The sequence below is a fragment of the Nansenia antarctica genome (genome assembly GCF_963989245.1).
Source record: "Nansenia antarctica genome assembly, chromosome: 10".
Lineage (NCBI taxonomy): Eukaryota > Metazoa > Chordata > Actinopteri > Argentiniformes > Microstomatidae > Nansenia > Nansenia antarctica.
The window spans coordinates 30,147,574-30,172,328 of NC_137680.1; the positions used below are offsets into that span (position 1 = coordinate 30,147,574).

General features: G+C 45.0%; 1 protein-coding gene across 1 annotated transcript; it reads left to right on the top strand.

The window, feature by feature from the left end:
• Positions 1-300: 300 nt before the first annotated feature.
• Positions 301-24,494, top strand: brd2b (bromodomain containing 2b). Its single transcript, XM_080541300.1, has 13 exons — positions 301-406; positions 2,430-2,724; positions 3,010-3,147; positions 4,791-4,938; positions 5,296-5,459; positions 7,931-8,446; positions 9,036-9,164; positions 9,622-9,852; positions 10,683-10,833; positions 10,912-11,017; positions 17,642-17,967; positions 21,204-21,329; positions 23,819-24,494. Exons 1-13 carry the CDS (start codon positions 375-377, stop codon positions 23,944-23,946), a joined length of 2,490 nt encoding a protein of 829 aa, XP_080397426.1. The 5' UTR covers positions 301-374; the 3' UTR covers positions 23,947-24,494.
• Positions 24,495-24,755: the final 261 nt, after the last annotated feature.

The following is a 24,755-nucleotide window of genomic DNA, read 5'->3' on the forward strand; positions in this document are numbered from 1 at the left end:
TTTAGCTGATGCTAAGGAACAGAATGTGCTAGCCTAGCAGCATCTTGGGCGTGGTGTGCCTGTTGACAGACCGTAAGTAGCCAATGGGCGGTCAGTATTATGATCAACCCAACTGACAGACCGTAAGTAGCCAATGGGAGGTCAGTATTATGATAAACCCAACAGACAGACCGTAAGTAGCCAATGGGAGGTCAGTATGATGAGAAACCCAACAGGAACTGCACCGAATCGCCACGTGGGAGGTTTATAAACAGCCAGCCGGAAGCTTTTCGGCGCCATTTCGTTGCAGAAGTACTCGGGCTTCTTCTCTCTGTGAGAAACACAACAGTGGGAAAAACAATCGGAACATCCTAAGAGAATCCGGATCCATCCTGATGGACACGGACCTCACCCCGCCTCTGGACAGGTACCACTCGGAACGGTGTACTTTGAGTCTCAGGTCGGAACCGATTTGGCGAGGCTGGGCAATGCACACGACCTGGTATATAGTATGTAAACATAGCTAGCTAGCTAGCATTGCACCAGTCAGTCGTTGCCTAGCGCCGATCTGACCAGGGAGGTAGCTAGCTAGCTAGCTTAATACGTTCAGCCCTGTCCCTAGTCTGACTGACTAGCTGGTAAATAAAGAGATTATTGCCCCAGTGTATAATAACCCAATACCCATTCACAACAAGCCTGGTGTCCCGTCACGGAGGCTGTGGGGCAGCTTCCTGCTCTGCAGCACGGGCAGGGAGGGTTGTTGTGGGTCGGTTGTGTTGAGGCAGTCGCTTCAGTGATCGAGCGGCACTGCGCCACCGCCATTTCCGTGTATCTTTCATGACTACATTCAGAAGAAGCTATAGGTCTGTTATGACTACATTCATATATATATATATAGATACATTCAGAAGAAGCTACAGGGACGAGATGTGCCGAGGTAGCCGGCAGCGTTGCATTCACACATGAGGCCCAGACAGAACTGTGTTTTTTTTCTCCCATTTTGCAACTAGGTAGAAATAGAAATTGGACCAGAGCTTGCTGGCTAGTTAGGCTAAGGTTTGGCTGGGCTGGGACCTGCAATCTTGGTCAGAATTGTCCAGATAATCCAAGATAATGTAGCTGGCTACTATCGATGTGGACTCTGCAGCCCGGTTGAGACATTGTGTGTGAGCCCAGCTGGCGGCTAGCGGGAGATGTTTAGCCAGCCAGCTAGCGACACTTTTGTAATAAGTAGCCTCCCAAATGCAATTTCTCAATGAAAGTATCCAAAACGTCTCTTAATAGTTTGTCATTTCAATCAGATTGTCATTAAGAAAAGCAACCCTGGCGATGGCCAGACCCTTAGATCTGCTGGTGGCTGATAACGCGTCTCTGTTTACTAACAGTCAGAAAAGGCGGGGCGGCGCTGACCATATGGTGACTAACAACAAAGCGCCATTCAGGTCTGCCAAACGAAATGCCATGTTTGGCACAGCTAAGCGAAAAGATGTGAACATTTTAAGGATTGTATTTGACCACAGCTACCATTAACGAACAGTACTTTTCGCCACCTCTTTGTTTGCGGTCCTATTATTAAACCAATCAACCTAATCCCACTGATTGATTGACAATCTCACCCTTTGTCGCCTTTCGTGATCAAGTCGCCTACAATAACGAATAGAACCCCTGAATGCATTCCCCTGTTTGTTGTCACCGAAGATTGCAGATTGAATATGGGCTTGTCTAGATGTAAACTGAAAACTTATTAAAACTAGTTTTGCAATGAATAAGGTACCGTCTTTTAAGGATACTCCCTAGTCCTGTTGCATTTCTTTAACAGGTTAACACAACCCGCCTGTACTGTTATACTTGCTGTGTTGTCGGTGTGTAAGTTGTGACACAGCTCCTGAGCACTGCCCTGGTTTGTGTGTCAGTGGGGCATGTGCTTGTTGTGAGACTGTCCATGTAAATGGCAGTCACCCAGTATAAAACGCACGAGATGGACTGAGACCAACAAAGAGGTTTAACAGAACAGACCTAGTACCTTTTGTGTTAAAACAACACCAGTGAAGGAAGGGTTAGCTGGTCAGGTGTACCAATAGCCTACTACTAATAGTCTCGCCGTAATGCTCAGCACCCGTCAAGCGATTGGGGTCTGGTTGCCGTGGCAGTGCCAAAAGTGGCAGTCTGTTGATGGAATCCCCGTTGCCCTGGGTAGAGGCCTGCGTTGTGCTTGTAGCCTACACCTTTTGGCATCGTAACGTTAACCCTGCCCCAATGTGCTCTCACTGGACGATTGATTGCATTGGTAAAGTCCAGTATCACAATTATTAAGCAGGAAAATATATTTTCCTGACAAAATGCACCCTCCTCCCCTCCCAGGGAGCACCCTGTATATGTAGTCTCTATTCTAACACTTTCCCCCTCTTCCTCCCTGTGCTCCTGTGCCCTGGTCTCCCCTCCCCTGGCAGCAGCTCTCTGGGTGTGGTGGGGCTTTCTGGCAGCGGCGGGATGGAGCAGAGCGCCTCGGGGCAGGGCAAGCGCATCCGCAAGCCCTCCCTGCTGTTCGAGGGCTTTGAAAGCCCCTCGCTGCCCCACGCTCCCCTCCCGGGGCCCCCGGCGCCCCCCGTCAGGGACCCTGGCCGGCAGGGCCGCATGACCAACCAGCTACAGTTCCTCCAGAAAGCCATGACCAAGTCCCTGTGGAGGCACCACTTCGCCTGGCCCTTTCACGAGCCTGTGGACGCCTTCAGGCTGAGCCTGCCGGTGAGTTACCCTGGACCCTGCCGGTGTGGAGCGGAGCCGTGGTGGCTTACAGAGTTTTTAATACCGAAGACAAATTTAGTATTTTGATGTTAAGTCGCTTTGGATAAAGGCGGATAAATTCCCCAAAATGTAAATGTAGTAATGTGTATGTGGAGTGCCTTATCCCTGTGAGATGTGTTGACTCCCGTAGGGCTATAGCCATTTCAGGTGTGTGTATACCTGTGTTTTAAAATGTATATCATATTTCCAAACTATAAAGTGTTACTCTCTCCTCCTTCCCTATAGGACTACCATAAGATCATCAAGCAGCCCATGGACATGGGCACCATCAAGAAACGCCTGGAGAACAACTACTACCGCAGCGCCAGCGAGTGCATGCAGGACTTCAACACCATGTTCACCAACTGTTACATCTACAACAAGGTGTGTGTCTAGTAGGGATGTCCCGATCCGATATTGATATCGCATATCGCCGCGATATCGGTCCTGAATGCTGGATCGCAGTTGGCACCAGAAAAAAAATAGGCAGCGATCTGGGGCTCGCGATCCGGCGTGTCACTCACGTGATGCCAACAGTAGTAGTCAGTGGTCACGGGCATGAGAGTTGGCTAGTGGCTACCTGTGTGTAATGAGTCTGAAGCTTTCAAATGATGCGTCATACATTGAAATCGGAAAAAAATTCAAGACGGCATGAGTATTTGAATGTTTGTTTGTATCAATGTTTTGCTCAAGAATGGTGACTGCTAAAAACGCTGCTAACGTTTCGTTCTAAAACGAAAGTATTGTAACGTCCCCACTTGGACAGTGGTTGAAATAATGACAGATAGCTTCTCTCATGTAATCTGTGCGTTTAATTGTAAACTATCTCATACACAACTTTCTTAGTTCACCGGAGCTCTCTCCCAACGGTCTCAACAACACACACAGCACCCGCCCCCTCCCGTGACCTCCACCAATCACAGGGGTGCATTGGCACACAACACAGTAACAGTGCGAACATGAACATGAACTCAAGCATTAATGAACATTAATGAACAGGGTTGCTACACTATGTTTACAAGCCAGGTATAACTTACCGGTAGCCTCTGGCAACAGTGAATCCAACCCACAGATTATAAGTATTTAGTGAATAGTGATTGTTAAACTGTTGTATATTATATCGAGTGGTACTTTAAAACTTCCAAGTTGCCTGTTATGAAAAAAACGAAAAGCAGATATTGTTGACACCCCTTCGATTCTGCGACTGGTTTCTGGTCTCACCAGCGGGCGTCTCTAGGCTACACTTTTAAAAAGGGTGCTATAATTGATTTGCCATTTGTAAGAGAAGATAAATAGAATAAAAACATGAAGGCACTAAAACTAGAAATCTGACAGTAACTCATTTTTTTCTACAATGCTGAATGCTGCAGTTTAAATTGTTTTAACTTTAAACCAGTTGGTCACTGAGTACTGCAGAGTACTGTTTTTGTTGCTTGAATAACGGCTGGCAGTCTTTAATAGCCAACTGTTGTTGTGGACTATATACTGGGGAAGTATTTGTTATTATTCAGGAGTAAAACAATAAATACAAATATCGGATTGATATCGGTATCGGAGATACCTGAAGCCCAGGTATCGGTAGCGGTAGCGGTAGTGAAAAAATGGGATCGGGACATCCCTAGTGTCTAGTACACATGGCGTCTTCCACACTCACACACAGGGTTCCCGTGCTGGTCTTAAAAAGCCTTAAAGTCGAAAATCCAGCAGTCCAATTCATAAGGCCCAAAAAGGTCCCAAATGTCAGTTATTCGGTCTAAAAACGAGGTGCTAGGTCTTAAAAATTAGATCCTGCAAGGAAAATGCCAATTCGCTTCCTTTTTTGTCTGAAATCTCTAATTTCATCACCTCGAGGATGACAAAAAGCTATCATATGGTGTCGCGAATAGTTAAAAAGTTCTATTCAAAAAGGTCTTAAATTCGACTTGTTGAAACTTGTAGGAACCCTCCACACATTCATCGCCAGTTCTGTCCCTAGTCACATCAACCGGTCATGCAGATTTATAATGGGTTTCTTTTGTGTCTCCCAGCCCACAGATGACATAGTCCTGATGGCCCAGTCTCTGGAGAAGGTGTTCTTGCAGAAGGTGGCCCAGATGCCCCAGGATGAGATCGAGCTGCCCCCTCCGGTCCCACGCAACAAACAGGGCAAGGGTGGCAAAGGCCGCAAGGGCAATGGTGAGTCAACAGGGTCAATTCAATGTGGATTAAGCTGATAGGAGGCAGTGAGTGCAGGGGTCTCCCCCAAAGAATGTAAGATGCAAGCTGCATGTCGACTTTGCTCCACCACTATGTAAGAATTGCGCATTTTGACATGAATAAACAAGCTGTTTTTGATGATGAAATCTAGTACCAACTTGTTGGGAGAACCCTGGTCTGACTATCCCGTGACATCTGTGGATTCTGTTCTTGAGTTTTATTTTATTTCATTTATTTTTCTCTCTCTCTCTCTCTCTCTCTCTCTCTCTCTCTCTCTCTCTCTCTCTCTCTCTCTCTCTCTCTCTCTCTCTCTCTCTCTCTCTCTCTCTCTCTCAGCATCCAAAGCTCACCAGGTCCCTGCAGTGTCCCAGTCGGCGTACTCGCCCTCCTCCTCGGACGGTGCTGAGTCCATGCTGTCCATCCCCCCTCAGACCCTACTGACCAAGAGCCTGCCCCCCACCGCCCTGCTGGCCATGCCCCCCACACAGCCCACGGCCAAGGTACGCCCCGGCGTGAAAAAGATAAAATAAATCACACTTGTACATTTCTTTATTAGGATTAAACCCCTTGATGCATCATCTCGTTTTAGAGAGGGTCCTTACATAATATTACATCATATCATAACAGCAGAAAGTGCAATTATGACAAAAAACAGACAGACAAGAGACAAACAACAACATACATTACTCATTGAAAACATTACACTTAGCATTGTGTCTGCCAATGGCCGAGCATAGACTTCTTTTTCTTATGATGTCTGATGGATAGATGATTCACTTACTTAGACTAATGTATTTGTTGTGAGTTGCTTCGGATAAAGGCCTCTGCTAAATGCAGGGTTCCTGCGCTGGTCTTAAAAAGCCTTAAAGTCTAAAATCCAACAACCCAACCTCTCAGGCCCAAAAAGGTAAAAAATGTGATTAGCTTGTCCTGCTAGGAAATCAGTCCGACCACATCTATTTACACGGAAATGAAAATTTACTTTTGCGTAATTATGGGACGTATTTATTATTCTTATTTTATATTAATTATCCTTCAGACTTTTTTGTCTGAAATCCCTAATTTCATCACCTCGAGGATGACAAAAAGCTATCATATGGTGTCGTGAATAGGTCTAAAATTCTGTTCAAAGAGGTCTTTAAAAGGTCTTAAATTCGACTTGTTGAAACTTGTAGGAGCTCTGGCTAAATGCCAAAAATGTAAATGCAATGCACCGCACCACACTACACAGACGCTCAGGTCTGACCAGGGCCCAGTTGTTCAAAACTTTTAATCTGGATCAGAATGATACTGATTCTTTGTTGCTATCCAGAGTCAGATCGAGCTGGCTGATTTCCCCTATACGACTCAGTCAGCCAGATGGATCTGATCCTGGATAGCAAAAGGCAGGGTTTGACGCTTACCTTTTCCCCAGTTAGCACTGTGCTACCATGTCAAAAAATTTAGTAGCACACCAAGAATTTCAGTAGCACAATGAAAATTGCGCAATTTTCGTATGACGACAACAAATTATCATAATCATAACATATCAGAATTATCATAACCGGCTCTTGACACTGTAGGTGTTTATTAATGCCTGTGTGGTGTTATTTTTAAATGTTTACATTTTTGAGTTAGTAATTCATAAAATACAAAGGTTCCATCTCACAGAACATAATGGAATGTAAAAACTTTGACGCTCAATATCTCTGAACTGCCCTAAGCGGAGATAGAACCTTATCATTCTAAACGGAGATAGAACCTTATCATTCTAAACGGAGATAGAACCTTCTCATTCTAAACGGAGATAGAACCTTATCATTCTAAACGGAGATAGAACCTTATCATTCTAAACAGAGATAGAACCTTATCATTCTAAACGGAGATAGACTTTGTATGTTAATATCAAAGGACCATGTTGGAAATAGGTGTTCACACTTTCACATGTCATCCCTTGGATTACTGCTCACTGTCGAACCATGAATAAACTCAATCAATCAATCAATCAAAGAGACAAAGCGGAGATTCCTTATTTGACAGCATCTAGACAACACAGCTCCGAGTCTGCCCAACCAGGTTAATGCCAGCACTCCAAAACCAACTCAGTAATCAATCAGCCAAACAGCAGTGAATATGCAAACCGTATAATATTATTAATATGCAGCATACACAGGTAAGCCTACCTGGCTTCTGTGATTGTCTTTGGCTGCAGGTCCCGAAGTTAATATGTTGACAAGTTCAGTGATTTATCTCCTATGGTCACTTGTGATCATGAGGGACATGATCCCCATGATCTCTTACTCAGGGACACAGAGGCTCTCACAGTATAAATGAATGAATGAATGAATGGTCTTTATTGTCATTGCTATAGTACAGGTACCAAACAACGAAATTTAGGAGGGGTGGCTACCTTGGTGTTAGGGGAAAAAATAAATAAAAAATAAACTTAATTTTTTTTGTCGCACTGGTGCGATTGAATGTATTTCCAAGTCGCACAGAAATATATTCACTCGCAAATGCGACCAAAACAGTCGCACTGTCGAACCCTGGCAAAAGGGTAATTCTGATCCGTGTTAAACGTTTTTGAACGACTGGGCCCTGGAGCTCACTATATCTCTCTGCAGCCACTACACACAGATCGTTAACAGTGCTTCCTCTTTTGGGGGTGGTCACACGCTGGTTCCTCTATTGTGAAGCATATAGTGCATACAAATATAGTCCAAATATAAAAAGTCTGCATGTGCCTCCACTGTGTGAATACCCTTTACTTTTATTACTCCTGACAGCCATTCTGACATTGTAGTCTGACGTTATTATGAACAATATGAACTAGATCTGTATCTCCCTCTCTTTACACCATTCTTATTTGACCTTTTTACTGGTCTGTGTCTGATGCAGATGTTCCTTTCACTTGCATTTCTACCATACTTAGTGCCTATTTGAACCGTCTCCCCCATGAACCCCCCTCTCCCTTCTGTCCCCCCCCCTACAGAAGAAGGGCGTGAAGCGCAAGGCGGACACCACCACCCCCTCCACCATGGGCCTCCCCGTGGGCATGGCCGGAGGGGCCCGCATGGTCGGCCTGGGCAAGGGAGGCCACGGGGGGCAGGTCCACGACACCTCCCCCCTCTCCCTCACCTCCCTGGGGGGCATGGACACCTCGCCAGGTCTGGGGCTGGTCAGAGGCCCCGTGGGGCCCGGGGGGGGCCCCGTCCTGCTGCAGCCCATGATGGCCGGAGGGGGGAAGATCCTGGCCCGCCGAGGGGGCAGCGGGCGGCCCATCAAACCCCCCAAGAAGGACCTGCCGGACTCGGTGCAGCTGCAGCCGTCGCGGCGGGGCAAGCTGAGCCAGCAGCTGCGCTACTGCAACGGCGTGCTGAAGGACCTGCTGTCTAAGAAGCACGCGGCCTACGCCTGGCCCTTCTACAAGCCCGTGGACGCCTCGGCCCTGGGCCTGCACGACTACAACGACATCATCAAGTGTCCCATGGACCTCAGCACCATCAAGGTCAGCACCACGCAGGGGAGCAGCCCAGAGGGAGCCTCTGTTCTACTTTACACAGGGTTCCCATGGGTCCTTAAAATCCTTGAAAGTTTGTGAATTTGAGAAAAAGAAATCAAGGTCTTAAAAGTTTTTGAAAATAGACATGGGTCATTGAAAGTGCTTGAATTCCCCTCTCTCTCAAAATAAATTATATATATATTCAAAAATGTTTTACATAGCTCGTCAACTAGTTCTGTCTCAAACTATGCCATGTTGGGTTCTTGAATTGGAGGGAATTGAGTATTGAAAGTCCTTGAAAGGTGCTTGAATTTGATGTTTCAGAAGGTGTGGGAACCCTGGAGGGAACCGTGTTCTACTTTATAGCACCGCAAAGGCTCACAGAGCAAACACAAATTGATTGATTGATAGATTATTCTATTTTTTTCTGTGTTTTTTAGTTTTCCTGAATGGATACCTTCTTTCACATGAGAAAATATTAGGCCCTAAAAAAATATAACAACAAAGTCCCTTGCTTAATCTGTCAAAGTTAAACTCTCTCTCTCTTTCCCTCTCCCTCCATCCCTCCCTCCCTTCCCCTCCCTCCCCACCTCAGAGGAAGATGGACTGTCGTGAGTACAGGGACTCTCAGCAGTTCTCCGCTGACGTCAGACTCATGTTCTCCAACTGCTACAAGTACAACCCCCCCGACCACGACGTAGTCGGCATGGCGCGCAAGCTGCAGGTAAGCTCATCCTGTGTTTCCCCACATAGACCAGACTGCCGTAGTCTAATTTGTCCCGCCATAGTCTCATAACAAACCGAAAGTATTTTTTAGTGGTGTTATTTATTTATTTTATATATATACAGTATATATATATAAAGCTAATCTTTCAGCACTGCTCACGCTCTTGCAGAAAGTGTTCAAGCAGGTTCGCAGAAAGGCCAGAGCTAGCCTCCGCCCCCCCCCAAAAAAAATCCTCCAATCTTGTGAGATGTGCATCCATCCGCCACAGTCTCACAGTCCTGTGGTAAACACTGGCTCCTTCACCCCAATGTCACCTGTATGTCACCTGTATGTCACGCCACAGTGTCCCTCCATGAATAGGCACAGGCTGAGGAAAGGATACTTGTGAAAGGCCTTTCTGACCGTTCTCCATTTCTATCTATCTCTCCATCCATCCATCTATCCATCCACCCAGGATGTGTTTGAGTTCCGCTTCGCGAAGATGCCGGACAACCCCATCAACGAGATGCCCGCCATGTCCCTGGGCGGTCACTCTTCGTCGTCCTCCTCCTCGTCCTCGTCCTCGTCCTCCTCTTCCTCCTCGGAGAGCGAGCCCAGCAGCGAGAGCGAGAGCAGCCCCAGCTCGGACAGCGAGGAGGAGAGAGCCCACCGCCTGGCCGAGTTGCAGGACCAGGTGTGTACACAGGTAGACCCCTCCGCCTTACACACACACACACACACACACACACACACACACACACACACACACACACACACACACACACACCAATGGAATGAAACAACAAACTGAACCTCATGCAACACACACACCAGAGGGAAACATCTCACTGCACTTCCACAGGGAACCCTCTCATACCAACCCAGTCCTGCTCTCGCGGGTACATGGGCTTGTCATCACTAAAACAGACTACTGTATCATACATTCACGTCTATAGATCACCCAGCATGCACCAGCTCACACACGACAGGTATACACACGACTGTACCCCAACATGCACACGCCCATTATGTATACATGCATAATATGCTTCTTCTAAGAACAAACAGTCTTCTTCTAAGGCCTGTAAAACCAGCCTGTTACTCTAATGGATGTCATCTTGCATCATTGCTTACTCAGTATTACATTTACATTTTTGGCATTTAGCAGATGCTTTTATCCAAAGCGACTTAAAAATAAATACATTTGGCTAAGTAAGCGAGTCATCTATCCTCCAGTCATGGCAGGAAAGTCATCTATGCTCTGGCCTAGGGCCATTGGCAGTTGTAGTGCTAAAAGAAGGAAGCTTTTTTATTGTATTTTATTAACAGTAGAGAAAGTGTACAATGTATACAAGAGCACAGAGTTGGCCTACATGTGGGCCAACTGTAGTGACCAGTGTTGCAGTGTTCCTGTGGGTCACGGTCATGTCTTCATGACCGCGCCTCGTCCCCTGTGTGGTTGTTCAGATGAGGATTCTTCCTGTGGTCTCTCCCCCCTCCCCCTCTACCTCCCTTCTCCCCCCTCCCTCTCTACAGCTCCGCGCTGTACACGAGCAGCTGGCAGCTCTCTCCCAGGGCCCCATCGCCAAGCCCAAGAAGAAGAGGGAGAAGAAAGACAAGAAGGACAAGAAGAAGAAGAAGAAGCCGGAGAAACGCAGTCGGGGGGGCAGGAGCGGTGGTGGAGGATGTGGGGGTGGAGGAGGTGGTGGGGGTGGGGGAGGAGGAGGAGGAGCGATGGTGGTGATGGAGGAGAGGGAGAGGCCAGCCAAGGTGGCGAAGGTGGCCAAGGTGTCCAAGAGCAAGGTTGGCAGGCCCGCCTCCTCCACGCAGGGCAAGAGGGGCCCTGGCAGGAAGAGCAACAAGAACAGCAAGTGAGTCAACTGTGGGCTTCACCCTCAAACTGACCACCTTATTGGTTCCTCAGTCCTTGTCTCTGTTCACTGTTCCATGCTCATTTAAACATACTTCCTCTTGGAGCTTCCTGCCTAACTTACCACCTCTTTTTTTGTTTTGTGTTTATTCTATCTTCCCCTGCTGTGTCTCACACCACGCTATCTCTCTCATCACTCAATATTCCACCCCCTCTCACTACTCTTTTTTTCATTAAAAAAAGTTTTTATTTTTTCCCTTGGGGAAAAAACTTTATTTGTGTTGCTATTGCACACATTCATTCATTCACATTCAAACTAGACACTACAGTCAGATAACAATCCTCTTAAACAAGGCAGTGAGTAGCTTAAATTGTTTAACTTAAAAACACATTTTACGTTATAAATAAAAATATAGAAAATAAGTAACTCACCATAGGAGCAGTAAAAAAACAGTTACTCACAAATAGGAGGATGACTGAAAACGTTAGTGTCCTTAAGAGCGTCCAGCTTAACTTAAATGTAAACTCCAGCGAGAGACTGTAGGCGGCAGGCCTACTGGTTCTTGTTCAGAAAGATGATCATGTTAACATGTTCAGGGGTGAGAGACGAACGCAATCTGGTGACACGTGGACGAACTAATTTCCATTATTATTATTATTATTATATATATATATATATTAACGATTATCGAGCAAAATATGTTGTGATCGACCAAGATCCTTATCGATCAATTATCGATCGTCGATCATTGATGCCCACCCCTAATAGTGATGCCAAGGTAAGTAAATTTATCTTTCACTGGGATATGTCTAGGGAGACAGGAGGTTCTTGCTGAAGGACTAAGGGGCATTAGAATTGACTTCGTCCAGTTAATCTTATAGCCTGACAATCTACCGAAATCTTCAAACATTTCTAACACATGGGGGGGCAGAAGTATCAATATTATCTAGAAATAATAGAATGTCATCAGCATATAATGAGATGTGGTGGCTATGATCTAGAATTGAAATAGGGGAAATGCAAGTACTCTGTCTGATGGCCTGGGCTAAGGGCTCAAGAGAGAGACAGAACAAGAATGGTGACGCTGAGCGCTCCAGTTGGATTGGAGGGGAAATAACATTACCTGTGAGAACAGAAGCGGTTGGTGCATTATACAAAGTCTTAATCATAGCAATGAAATTAACCCCAAAGCCAAGATGGTCTAAAACAGCCCACATGTAGTTCCATTCAAGCCGATCGAAAGCCTTCTCAGCGTCAAGCGAAAATACTGCACAAGGGCTGAGAGAGCTATCGGTTAAATTGATGATATGAAGCAGTCTGCGCATATTGTCAGATGCAAGGCGTCCCTTCATGAACCCTGTCTGGTCTTCACTGATCAAGGCGTCTGTTACAGCCTGCAATCGTATAGCCAAAACCTTAGCATACAGTTTCTGGTCACACGAGATCAGGGAGATAGGCCTGTAGCTAGAGCACTCCAAAGAGTCTCTCCCCTTTTTTAACAAAAGAGAGATAAGGGCAACTTTTTGATCTCTGTGAAAATCACCTCTAGATATAGCATCATTAAAGGAGTCCATATTAAGAGGACCTATCAAATCCCAAAGTACTAAATACAGTTCTGGTGGAAGACCATCTAAGCCCGGCGATTTTCCTTTCTGTAAAGATTGAAGGGCATTGTGTAGCTCCTTTAAGTCAAGAGGGCAGTCAAGAACCTCCCTTTCAGTCTGTGATATCTTAGGTAAATTGAGGCCATGAAGGAACGCCTTGCAGCGAGATGTATCATAATCTATGTCAGATTGGTACAGGTTGGAGTAAAATGTTTGAAATATACCGTATTTTCCGGACTATAAGTCGCATCAGTCAAAAAATGTGACATCAAGAGGAAAAAAACATGTAAGTCGCACTGGACTATAAGTCGCATTTATTTAGAAATATATTTCACAAAATCCAAGACCCAGAACAGATATTTAATCTGGAAAGGCAAGTTTATTCAACTACACAATAGCACACAGAACAACAGGCTGAATAGAAGTCCGGTATGTTAACATAACACATTAACAGTTATTCAGCTACACAATAGCATAAAGAACATACCTGGGAGGCTGAATAGGCTAAATTAACATAACAAGCCAGCGAGTCCAACAAGCAAGTTACCAGTAAGCAAGTTCACCAAGCTACCATTTGCTTAGCTTCAACAAGCTAATGTTTTAGATAGCTTCTTCAGGGGAATAGGAGCAGCATATAGTTGTCACAAGCCCAGAGCGCCCTCTGTCGGCTGTAGACGGTAATGTTTACTCCTTGGTTCATGTCAGTCAGTATGAAATGATATATATATATATATATATATATATATATTGATATATAAGTCGCACCTGACTATAAGTCGCAGGACCAGCCAAACTATGAAAAAAAGTGTGACTTATAGTCCGGAAAATACAGTACTATTCACAGCTTGGGGAGCAGTATGAACAGTGCCCGCAGAGTCTCTAATAGCGTTTATAGAGGCTTTGCTTTCATTCTCCTTCAGTCTCAGTGCCAATAAGCGGCTGGGCCTTTCAGCATCAAAATAATATCTGTCTCGTTCTATGAAAGATAAATTCAGCCTTTGAGAGAGATATAGCATTATATTCTCCTTTGAGACAAGCGAGCCGTGTGGCTTGATCTTCTGTAAAATTTTGTTTTTGTAAAAAAAAATAAAAAATCCTCCTCTAGCTCATTAAAACGCTTGTTACGTGCTTTAGAGAGAGAGGAGGAGAACGAAATACAAAGGCCCCTGAGAAAACATTTGGTTGTTTCCCACAAAATTTGAGGATTGTCACACTGCTCTGTTTATAGCAAGAAATACTTCAAGTTCAGCTTTGAGAAAGATCGAAAAGTCAGGGTTTGTCAACAAAGTGGTGTTAAACCGCCACCTAGTGGCCTTGTCAGTATTAGCAGAGAGCTGAATCTTGCATGCCACAGGTGAGTGATCAGACAACAGTATTGGCAGAATATCAATTGGGGACATGGAGGGAATGAGGGATGGGCTTACAAAAATAAAATCAATTCTGGAAAAAGATGCATGTCTGTTAGAATAAAATGTATAATTTCTGGCCTTATTATTCTGAATTCTCCGCACATCAACAACGTTTAAATCCATTATAAATTAATTTAGAAATGCAGTTGATTGTGAGCTTACATTAACTGGAGAGGACCTGTCTAATGAGGGATCGAGGACAGAATTGAAGTCACCACCTACTATTAAATGATCGCCTACAGAGTTTTCTAACAATGTGTTACTGATATCTGGTAGAAATTCTGCGTCGACTTCATTAGGGGCATAAATGGAGGCTAGCATCAATTTAACCTGGTTTATTCTCGTCTTTATGTAAACAAATCGGCCCTGTTTGTCACTTCTTATCTGATCAAGAGTCAAATGCAACCTCCTGTCAACCAAGACGAGCACACCCCGGGTCTTATTTTGAGCGCAAGAGTGCGCAATAACTTTAAAATATTTGTTCTGAAAACGTGTAACGTCACATTCCTTATTAAGATGTGATTCCTGCATTAGAGCTATGGAGACTTTCTTACGGTGGAGGAATTCTAGAATCCGCGTTCTCTTTATAGCCGAGTTAAGCCCGTTCACATTCCAGCACACAACAGTTAGGTCAGACGCCATAGGATTCTAATGAGCAAATACAGAAAATCAGAATGAAATGATACTTCTGGTCATGACTACTTAGTATTTCTATCAGTACAGTAAAAGTCCAATCCGTTACGCGACTTGTCCGTTGGGAGGGGGAGGGAGAAAAATAAATGAAGAGAAAAATACAATGTACAAAAAAGTTAGCAAACCGCGAAGGTAACCTACAGGCTTGCCAAAACATAAACATTCTCTGAGACGTGACTCGGTCTATTGCCAGTGGTGCAAACTTGTCACCTTTAGGTGAAATTCGCAGTTTTTACCTCAAAATAGGTGACCTACGTGAATCATGCAGATCTGCAAAAAAAATATTTGGGGGGGGGGGGGGTCTACATCTCATCTCATCCAAGTCACATGATGCCCAAGCTAACATCTTCCTGTCTGCTAAACTCGGCTGCAGTTGAAATAAAACGTCTTAAAAAGTTCTTAAGATGGAAGTAGAAACATAAGAAGTAATCAAATAAAATAACATAGAAGTTATTTCTATGTTGCGATAACTTCTCAACAGGAATTTACAGGGTTCGTTCAAACTATCGTAATTCTTGAACTATATGTGCAATCGAAAAAAATCCAACAGTTTCTGAAAGCACAGAAGTTGCACTCTCTAGCCATTTAGGGTTATTACGGTAGTTCACCAAAAAAACAAATGCACTGACCTCAAAGTGTCATGGAGTGATTTGAAGAGAAGCAGTATTTTAGCGGTGTTTTATACTTTAGTGAGTTTCTGTACATATATGTTTGTGATTGTGAAATGTCACAAAGACCATCTAGGCTAGGGTAACCAATCCACCTAAAAGTTTCATCGAGGACGACGATGTAAGTGACGAAGGACTGATTTCTTCTTCTGAACCAGGGTATGGAGGTTAGTTCTAGCGAATTTACCTGATAGAACATCGACATGCTAGAAACACATAACTACACATAATTAGATGATCATTATAAGTATTTTGTGATTGTTAAACTGTTGTTTATTATATCGAGTGGGTACTTTACAACTTCAAGTTTCGTGTTATGAAAAAAACGAGTCGGCGAGTGGTTTGCCCTAGGCTGCGTTCGTAAACTCGCTCTGGAAATCTGATCAGCAGTCATGGAATGCCTCTTGTCCAATCAAATTACTTGGTCCCTTTATGACGTTGAGCCCAGTGCGCAGAGCGAATTTACGAACGCTGCCCGAGACTGTCTCGCGTCCCCCTTTACCTCGCTTTTACCCTGCTGCTACACTGCTTCTATAACATCAGGATCAGACACAGGGCGAGACTTTCAAAATACATTTCTTTAATGGCTTCTGTGTGCTTTAGACTTCGATTCGAATCGATTTTATTTTTATTTAAAAAGTCCGACCGGAAAATGTATTATTGTCGCCAGACCCACTGCGTGGGAATACGACACGTGCAGATGAGAGACAACATATAAAACAAAATGTATCGCTCGTGTGACATTGGTTAAGCTGCGCCCGAAACCCCGATATTTTGCCACGTGAAATGATAAGACAAGAGGCCTCGATACGATAATCGCCGTAGGAGGCGATTCGACTGTAGGCATGTGAAGTTAGAATTTCTTCAAACTTGCAGTGGTAGCAACGGTATGTGTGGTTTAGTAAATATAGTGTGTGTGTGTATGTGTGTGGACCTCCTGTGAGAGGTGTGTGTGTGTGCCATATCTCAGTATGTAGGCTATGCAGTGCAAGTGAGTGTGAGTACCGTATTTTCCGGACTATAAGTCGCTCCGGAGTATAAGTCGCATCAGTCAAAATATGCGACATTAAGAGGGAAAAACCATATATAAATCGCACTGGACTAAGTTGCATTTATTTAGAAATATATTTCACAAAATCCAAGACCAAGAACAGACATTTAATCTGGAAAGGCAAGTTTATTCAACTACACAATAGCACACAGAACAACAGGCTGAATAGGTGTCCGGTATGTTAACATAACACATTAACAGTTATTCAGCAACACAATAGCATAAAGAACATACCTGGGAGGCTGAATAGGCTAAATGAACATAACAAGCCAGCGAGTCCAACAAGCAAGTTACCAGTAAGCAAGTTTACCAAGCTACCGTTTGCTTAGCTTCAACACGCTAATGTTTTAGATAACTTCTTCAGGGGAATAGGAGCAGCATATAGTTGTCACAAGCCCAGAGCGGCCCAGAGCGCCCTCTGTCGGCTGTAGACGGTAATGTTTACTCCTTGACCGACAGAGGGCGCTCTGGGCCGCTTTTTTGGGGCCAAAAGTATTAGTGCAATTAAGTGAGCAGACAAGAAGACTACGTGTGCATCGTCAACGAGTGGTCACGTGACTCACTACTCTTAATACTTATTTTTCACCGTCCTCTTCTAACACTCACACTTAGAGCTGGGCAATAAATCGTTTTTTATAAATGAATTCAAATGTAAGGTTTAGGACGAGGTTTAAAAATAAATAAATAAAAATGTCACGTTAACTTGGGTGACTTACAGTACGGAACTGCTTCCCTGAGCTCCCGTAACCCATAGTAACGCTCATCCCAAAAAGTGAGTGGTAACTAAAAGCAGCTAGCATGACTCATTTATTCCAGCATCTCAAACAGTCTGGGGAAATATGTTTTTTCTAACTCACTGGTGTCAGATTTTATTTTTCAGCCATATCGCCCAGCCCCTAACTAACTCAGGGTTCCCATGGGTCCTTGAAATCCTTGAAAGTTTGTGAATTTGAGAAAAATAAATCAAGGTCTTAAAAGGTTTTGAAAATGGACATGGGTGAATTCCCCTCTCTCTCGCTCGAATATAAAATATTAAAAAATGTTTTACTTAGCTCGTCGACTAGTTCTGTCTCAAACGATGCCGTGTTGGGTCCTTGAATTTGAGGGAATTGAGTCTTGAAAGGTGCTTGAATTTGATGTTTCAGAAGTCACCCTGTAACTGACTTCTACCCCTCCTTTCCCCTCTCCTCCTCCCCCAGGAACACCAAGAAGGCCCAGGCTGCGGCCCTCCCCTACTACGCCCCCCCGGCCTCCTCCATGCTGCCCCACTACGACTCGGAGGAGGAGGAGGAGACGTCGCCCATGAGCTACGACGAGAAGCGCCAGCTGAGCCTGGACATCAACAAGCTGCCGGGGGAGAAGCTGGGCCGCGTGGTGCACATCATCCAGTCCCGCGAGCCCTCGCTGAGGGACACCAACCCAGAGGAGATCGAGATCGACTTCGAGACGCTGAAACCCTCCACGCTGCGGGAGCTGGAGCGCTACGTCATGACCTGCCTGAGGAAGAAGCCTCGCAAGCCCTACGGTGAGCTGACACACACACACACACACACACACACACACCAGGGTTTCCGTTAGAAAAATTTGCCGTCGGACATCGTGTCCGGGAAGAATTCGATTTACCGGACAAACGTGATATATTCCGGTCATCATATTAAAATATAATATTTATTTATTTTTTCAAAATCATATTTTTTTTCTTCTCCAAATCTAATATAGCTGTTTGTCGCGGTGATTACTGTTGTGTAGCGGCCTATATATGCCATTTAATGTCTATTTCTCATCCGATACGATTAGATGCGAGCTATATAATATATAATAATATAACATGATTTGACGCATGCGCGCTATGCCATGCGTCAAATCCAGCGCTGAACGGGTCCAGCGCTGAACGGGCGCCTCACTGGGAACTGAACAGACAGCATCGATCAATGAACGGACTTCACATTACGTTAACTGAAGTTTGTTAAATTGTTTGGGATTAATGTGAGTTTTCTATTTTCTCTTTACAGTTTTACCCTTTTTTTTTTTTAATCAATAAAACAACGTCATTTCTATAAGTCTCGCTGGTTGGGAAGGCATTTCGTTTAGCTCGGAAGTATGACAATGGGAAGAACATAACTGTTTATTGAGAAACAATTGATAGGCAGTCTGGGATACGTATATAAAGAAATACCACAATGTCTAGATGTATAACATTTTATTGAACAGTAACAGTGCAAGCATGTAGGCTACGGGGAACAGGGATTTTGGTCAGTAGGTCCTTTGTACAGAGGGCGTTTCTCTCCGACAACGCGTTCCCAGGTACCATGGAAGTCAGACTTGAAGTGGCTTTGCTTGATTTCCATCACAGATTCAAGGATTGAAACACTGATGAAAATAGGGAGTAATAGTGATGGGATTATTTTAGATTATTTTAGATTAGATTAGATTAGGTGAGATTCAACTTTATTGTCATTGCAGAGTACAAGTACCAGACAACAAAATGCAGTTTAGCATCTAACCAGAAGTGCAAATATAAAAACAAACACTTAACTTTCGGGGAAACTGCTAAAATAAAATAAATTAAATAAATTTAAAAAGAAAGCGACTATTAGCACCGCCGAATGACAACAAACGTATGAGTAATGAGTAAAACAATGTCACTTTTATAGTATGTTGTTTAACTTGCCGTTCGGTCGCCATGGCTCTGGTGTGTGTAGCAGCTTCAGCTAGCTGGCTGGAAACTTCTAGGGGTGCGTTCGTAAACACGCTCTGAGAGCGCCGGAGCGCACGCTGGCTTCGATGTCACAGAGCGACCGAGTCGTTCGATTGGACGAGAGGCGTTCCGCGAGTGCTGATCGGATTTCCAGAGCGTGTTTACGAACGCACCCAGACAGCTTTAGCGAATTGTATTCAAAGGGAATTATTTTCACCGGACAATATGTCCGACGACTTTTCCATTTGTCGGACTTCACCAAATTTTACCGGACAAAGACCGGTAATTGCCGGTTAACGGAAACCCAGACACACACACACACACACACACACTTTAAATGCTTTATTTATGTCCACATAAATTGTACAATATCTAAAGGACATAAATACTATCAGTGCATTTTGACATTATGGAAGCAGTCAGTTACAGTAGTGCTGAGCCAACAACCAGTTATGCTACACATAGGATGTTATTCACACCAAATCATAACAGTGGATTGACAGATACAGTATCAAAACTGTACAACAGACAGTATTCAGCTCATGGGTACAAGAAGCACCGTCTTCTCCATATTGAGCGGCTACCAATAATAGCAGATACTAAGCAGTACTTTGCTAACTGCTTGCTTGGCCCTTCTCTTAGATAGACCAGCCATTTGAAGGCCTCTGACAACAAACTTAGGAACATGGCCCACACACAAACACAGAGGGGGTTTAGGTTGTGTTTAACCTCATACCTGTGTAGTGGTCCTCTGTGGCACAGTTGGTAGAGCATGGTGCTAACAACGCTACGGTTATGGGTTTGATTCCCGCTGGGACCATGTATGCACTCTAAGGCTGCCACGATTAGTCGACTAGTCACGACGACGTCGACTACCAAAATCGTCGCCGACATATTTGGTAATCGCCGTAGTCGCATGTTTTTTTGGAGCTGAAATAAGCGTTTTTTTGTTTGTTTTTGTTTGTTTTGTTTTTGTTTTTGTTTTTTTTGTGCCTAGCACCAGGGGAGCCCCCCCTCCCAAATTTCGTTGTTTGGTACCTGTACTATATCAATGACAATAAAGACCATTCATTTCATTCGATAAGCATTCGTTTTTCTTCCCTGAAGCTGCCACTGGCTAGCGTCTCCCAGTGTCTTTGATGTACATGCGCAGTGTCGGTCATCCGGGGCACACGTGACTTCCCCGGAAAAACAAACAGAGAAATGTCTTCCTGTCCTCGTACCTCTAAAGTGTGGGAGCATTTCAACCACAACGTTGAAAAAAAGAATGTAAAATGTAAAATTTGCAAAGCTGAACTCGCTTATCATGGCAGCACGTCTATGATGCGCGAGCATCTAAAAAGGAAGCACGTTGTGGCAGATGACGAGGAAGACGATGGCTCGTCTCAGTAAGCTAGTTAGCTTGTTATTGGCTAACGATATCGTTACGTTAAAAGCCTTCTTACATTATTTTACGTTGTCATCAAAGCGATACTTATCAAATAGCTAAAAATGTTGTCTTAACGTTACAGTGCTAAGAAGGCGCGTTCTACTATGAGATGAGTGAAGCAAAGCAAAACTTTTGTACTCTGTACAAGTATTTATTTTTGTTTTTGTATTCTTTTGGTTGCCTAGTGCCTAGCCTACCTCATTTTACTCAGCAGTTTGCACCCTCTACTACTCTTTACATTACATTACATGCAAGTGATGCCAGAAATAAATCTGCAAAGTTCATTAAAATATCTATTTTTGAGTGAACAATCATTTTAATTGTCTTTATTTTTAGTTAGCACATGCCTACAACAACAACTAACAACTTCAAGCTAAATTTAGAAGCTGATTTAGAAGATGATAGCTAAATAAGAGCGATTGAGTAATTGTGCGATAAGCTGTAATTTATGATCCGATTAGTCGACTAATCGTTAAAGTAATCGGTGACTAGTCGACTATAAAAATAATCGTTTGTGGCAGCCCTAATGCACTCACTGCAATTTTAAGTCGCTTTGGATAAAAGCTTCAGCTAAATGGCGCGCATCATACCCGTGTGTGTGACCTCATACCTGTTCTCCTCATATGTCTAACAGTGAAGAAAGGGGGGAGTGGCAAGTCCAGGGAGGAGCTGACCCAGGAGAAGAAGAGGGAGCTGGAGAAGAGGCTTCAGGACGTCAGCGGTCAGCTCAACTCTGCCAAGAAACCCCAGAAACCCAAGGGTGAGCTCACTGCTCACAGATCGATGCGCGCACAGTCACAGACACAGACACAGACACAAACACAGTCACAGACACAGACACAGTCACAGACACAGTCACAGACACAGACACAGACACAGACACAGACACAGACACAGACACAGTCAGTCACAGACACAGACACAGCCACAGACACAGGCACATACACAGTCACAGTCACAGACACAGGCACAGTCACAGTCACAGACACAGACACAGACACAGACACAGACACAGACACAGGCACATACACAGTCACAGACACAGCCACAGACACAGGCACATACACAGTCACAGTCACAGTCACAGACACAGACACAGACACAGTCACAGACACAGTCACAGACACAGACACAGTCACAGTCACAGACACAGACACAGACACAGACACAGTCACAGACACAGACACAGTCACAGACACAGCCACAGCCACAGTCACAGACACAGTCACATACACAGTCACAGTCACAGACACAGACACAGTCACAGACACAGACACAGACACAGACACAGTCACAGACACAGACACAGTCACAGTCACAGTCACAGACACAGACACAGTCACAGACACAGTCACAGACACAGTCACAGTCACAGACACAGACACAGTCACAGACACAGTCACAGGCACAGACACAGACACAGCCTCAGACACAGACACAGGCACACACAGACACAGACACAGTCACAGACACAGACACAGACACAGTCACAGTCACAGACACAGTCACAGACACAGACACAGTCACAGACACAGACACAGACACAGTCACAGTCAGTCACAGACACAGTCACAGACACAGTCACAGACACAGTCACAGACACAGTCACAGACACAGACACAGTCACAGACACAGTCACAGACACAGTCACAGACACAGTCACAGACACAGACACAGACACAGTCACAGACACAGACACAGACACAGTCACAGTCACAGACACAGACACAGACACAGTCACAGACACAGTCACAGTCACAGACACAGTCACAGACACAGACACAGACAGTCACAGACACAGACACAGACACAGTCACAGACACAGTCACAGTCACAGACACAGTCACAGACACAGTCACAGTCACAGACACAGTCACAGACACAGTCACAGACACAGACACAGGCACAGGCACACACAGACACAGTCACAGACACAGTCACAGACACAGACACAGACACAGACACAGACACAGACACAGACACAGACACAGTCACAGACACAGGCACACACAGACACAGTCACAGTCACAGACACAGTCACAGACACAGACACAGGCACACACAGACACAGACACAGTCACAGACACAGTCACAGACACAGTCACAGACACAGTCACAGTCACAGACACAGACACAGACACAGACACAGTCACAGACACAGACACAGACACAGACACAGACACAGACACAGACACAGTCACAGACACAGACACAGACACAGACACAGTCACAGTCACAGACACAGACACAGTCACAGACACAGACACAGTCACAGACACAGTCACAGACACAGTCACAGACACAGACACAGTCACAGTCACAGACACAGACACAGTCACAGTCACAGACACAGACACAGTCACAGACACAGTCACAGACACAGTCACAGACACAGTCACAGACACAGTCACAGACACAGACACAGACACAGTCACAGACACAGTCACAGACACAGTCACAGTCACAGACACAGACACAGTCACAGACACAGTCACAGTCACAGACACAGACACAGTCACAGACACAGTCACAGACACAGACACAGACACAGTCACAGTCACACACACAGCCACAGACACAGACACAGTCACAGACACAGTCACAGACACAGACACAGACACAGACACAGTCACAGACACAGACACACACACAGCCACAGTCACAGACACAGTCACAGTCACAGACACAGACACAGTCACAGACACAGACACAGACACAGACACACACACAGCCACAGACACAGTCACAGACACAGTCACAGACACAGTCGCAGACACAGACACAGTCGCAGACACAGACACAGACACAGTCACAGACACAGTCACAGACACAGTCACAGACACAGACACACACACAGCCACAGACACAGACACAGCCACAGTCACAGACACAGACACAGACACAGTCACAGACACAGTCACAGACACAGACACAGACACAGACACAGTCACAGACACAGACACAGACACACACACAGCCACAGTCACAGACACAGACACAGACACAGTCACAGACACAGACACAGACACAGTCACAGTCACAGTCACAGTCACAGACACAGTCACAGACACAGACACAGTCACAGACCACAACATTTTTTATTGTGAATTCCCGAAAACCAATTGTGTGGCCATTGAAGTGTGTGAAGTGCAGTGTGTTTGTACTTGTTTACCGTAGCTTGACAACAATACTGTGCCATGATGAGTCAACGTCTCCCTATTTCTCTTTCTTTTTCTCTCTCTCTCTCAGCGGAGAAGCCAAGCGGCCCAGAGCCAAACGCCCAGCCCTCGCGCCTCAGCGCCAGCAGCTCAAGCTCTGACTCTTCCTCCTCCTCCTCATCCTCCTCCTCAGACACCAGTGAGTCAGACTCGGGTTGATTCCCCCCCCCCCCCCCTCAGAGGGCGAGAGACAACCCCCATAGAGCTCAGGGACGTGGGGTGGCCCAGGACAAAGTACCCCCGGGACACTTAGAGTAAGAGGGGGGCAGAACGCCCCGCCCCCCCACCCTCTAAACACTCCAAGAGGAAGAGGAAGAAGAAGAAGAAGAAGAAATAAGAGGGTGATGGGATTTGTATGCGGGGGTGGAGGACGAGAGAAGGTCACTTTGGATATTACTCGGAACCCCAACACTAAAAATGCCTTTGTTACCCCTCCCCTCTCCTCCCTGTGTAAAATACTTGTACAAATGTATCTGTTTCTTTTATAAAGAAGAATGAATTTTATGGAGATGCCCCCAAAGAGGGAGACAGAGAAGTGAAAGGATGCGAAAGGAGAGATATTCCCAAAGTCTCAAATCAACCCATAGTTCCTTAACCCTAAGACCTTTCTTGACGGCCACTCGTAGAACTGACAGTTGGTGATGGGATTTAAGCAGTATGGCATAGTCTCCACCTAGCCTCCTACAAGAATGGATGGAGACATTAGCATGTTGCTAAATCTGTTACTTTCTGATTCCTGAGAGACTATGGACAGGGATTAGAAGTACATTTGGAATTTGGTGATTTTCTCTTTTCTGTAAATGTGTTTAAGAGCTGCAGTCGAGTGAGTTTCTTATTTTTTTTTTTGTGTGTTACATTTCCAACCATCCGTACTGCTTACATATTCAGTTTGACATGGAGTTTTTAGCTGAAAATCAGATTATTGAGAACCTTTTCAGTGTGTTTCTTTGAGTACAATACAATCTGTC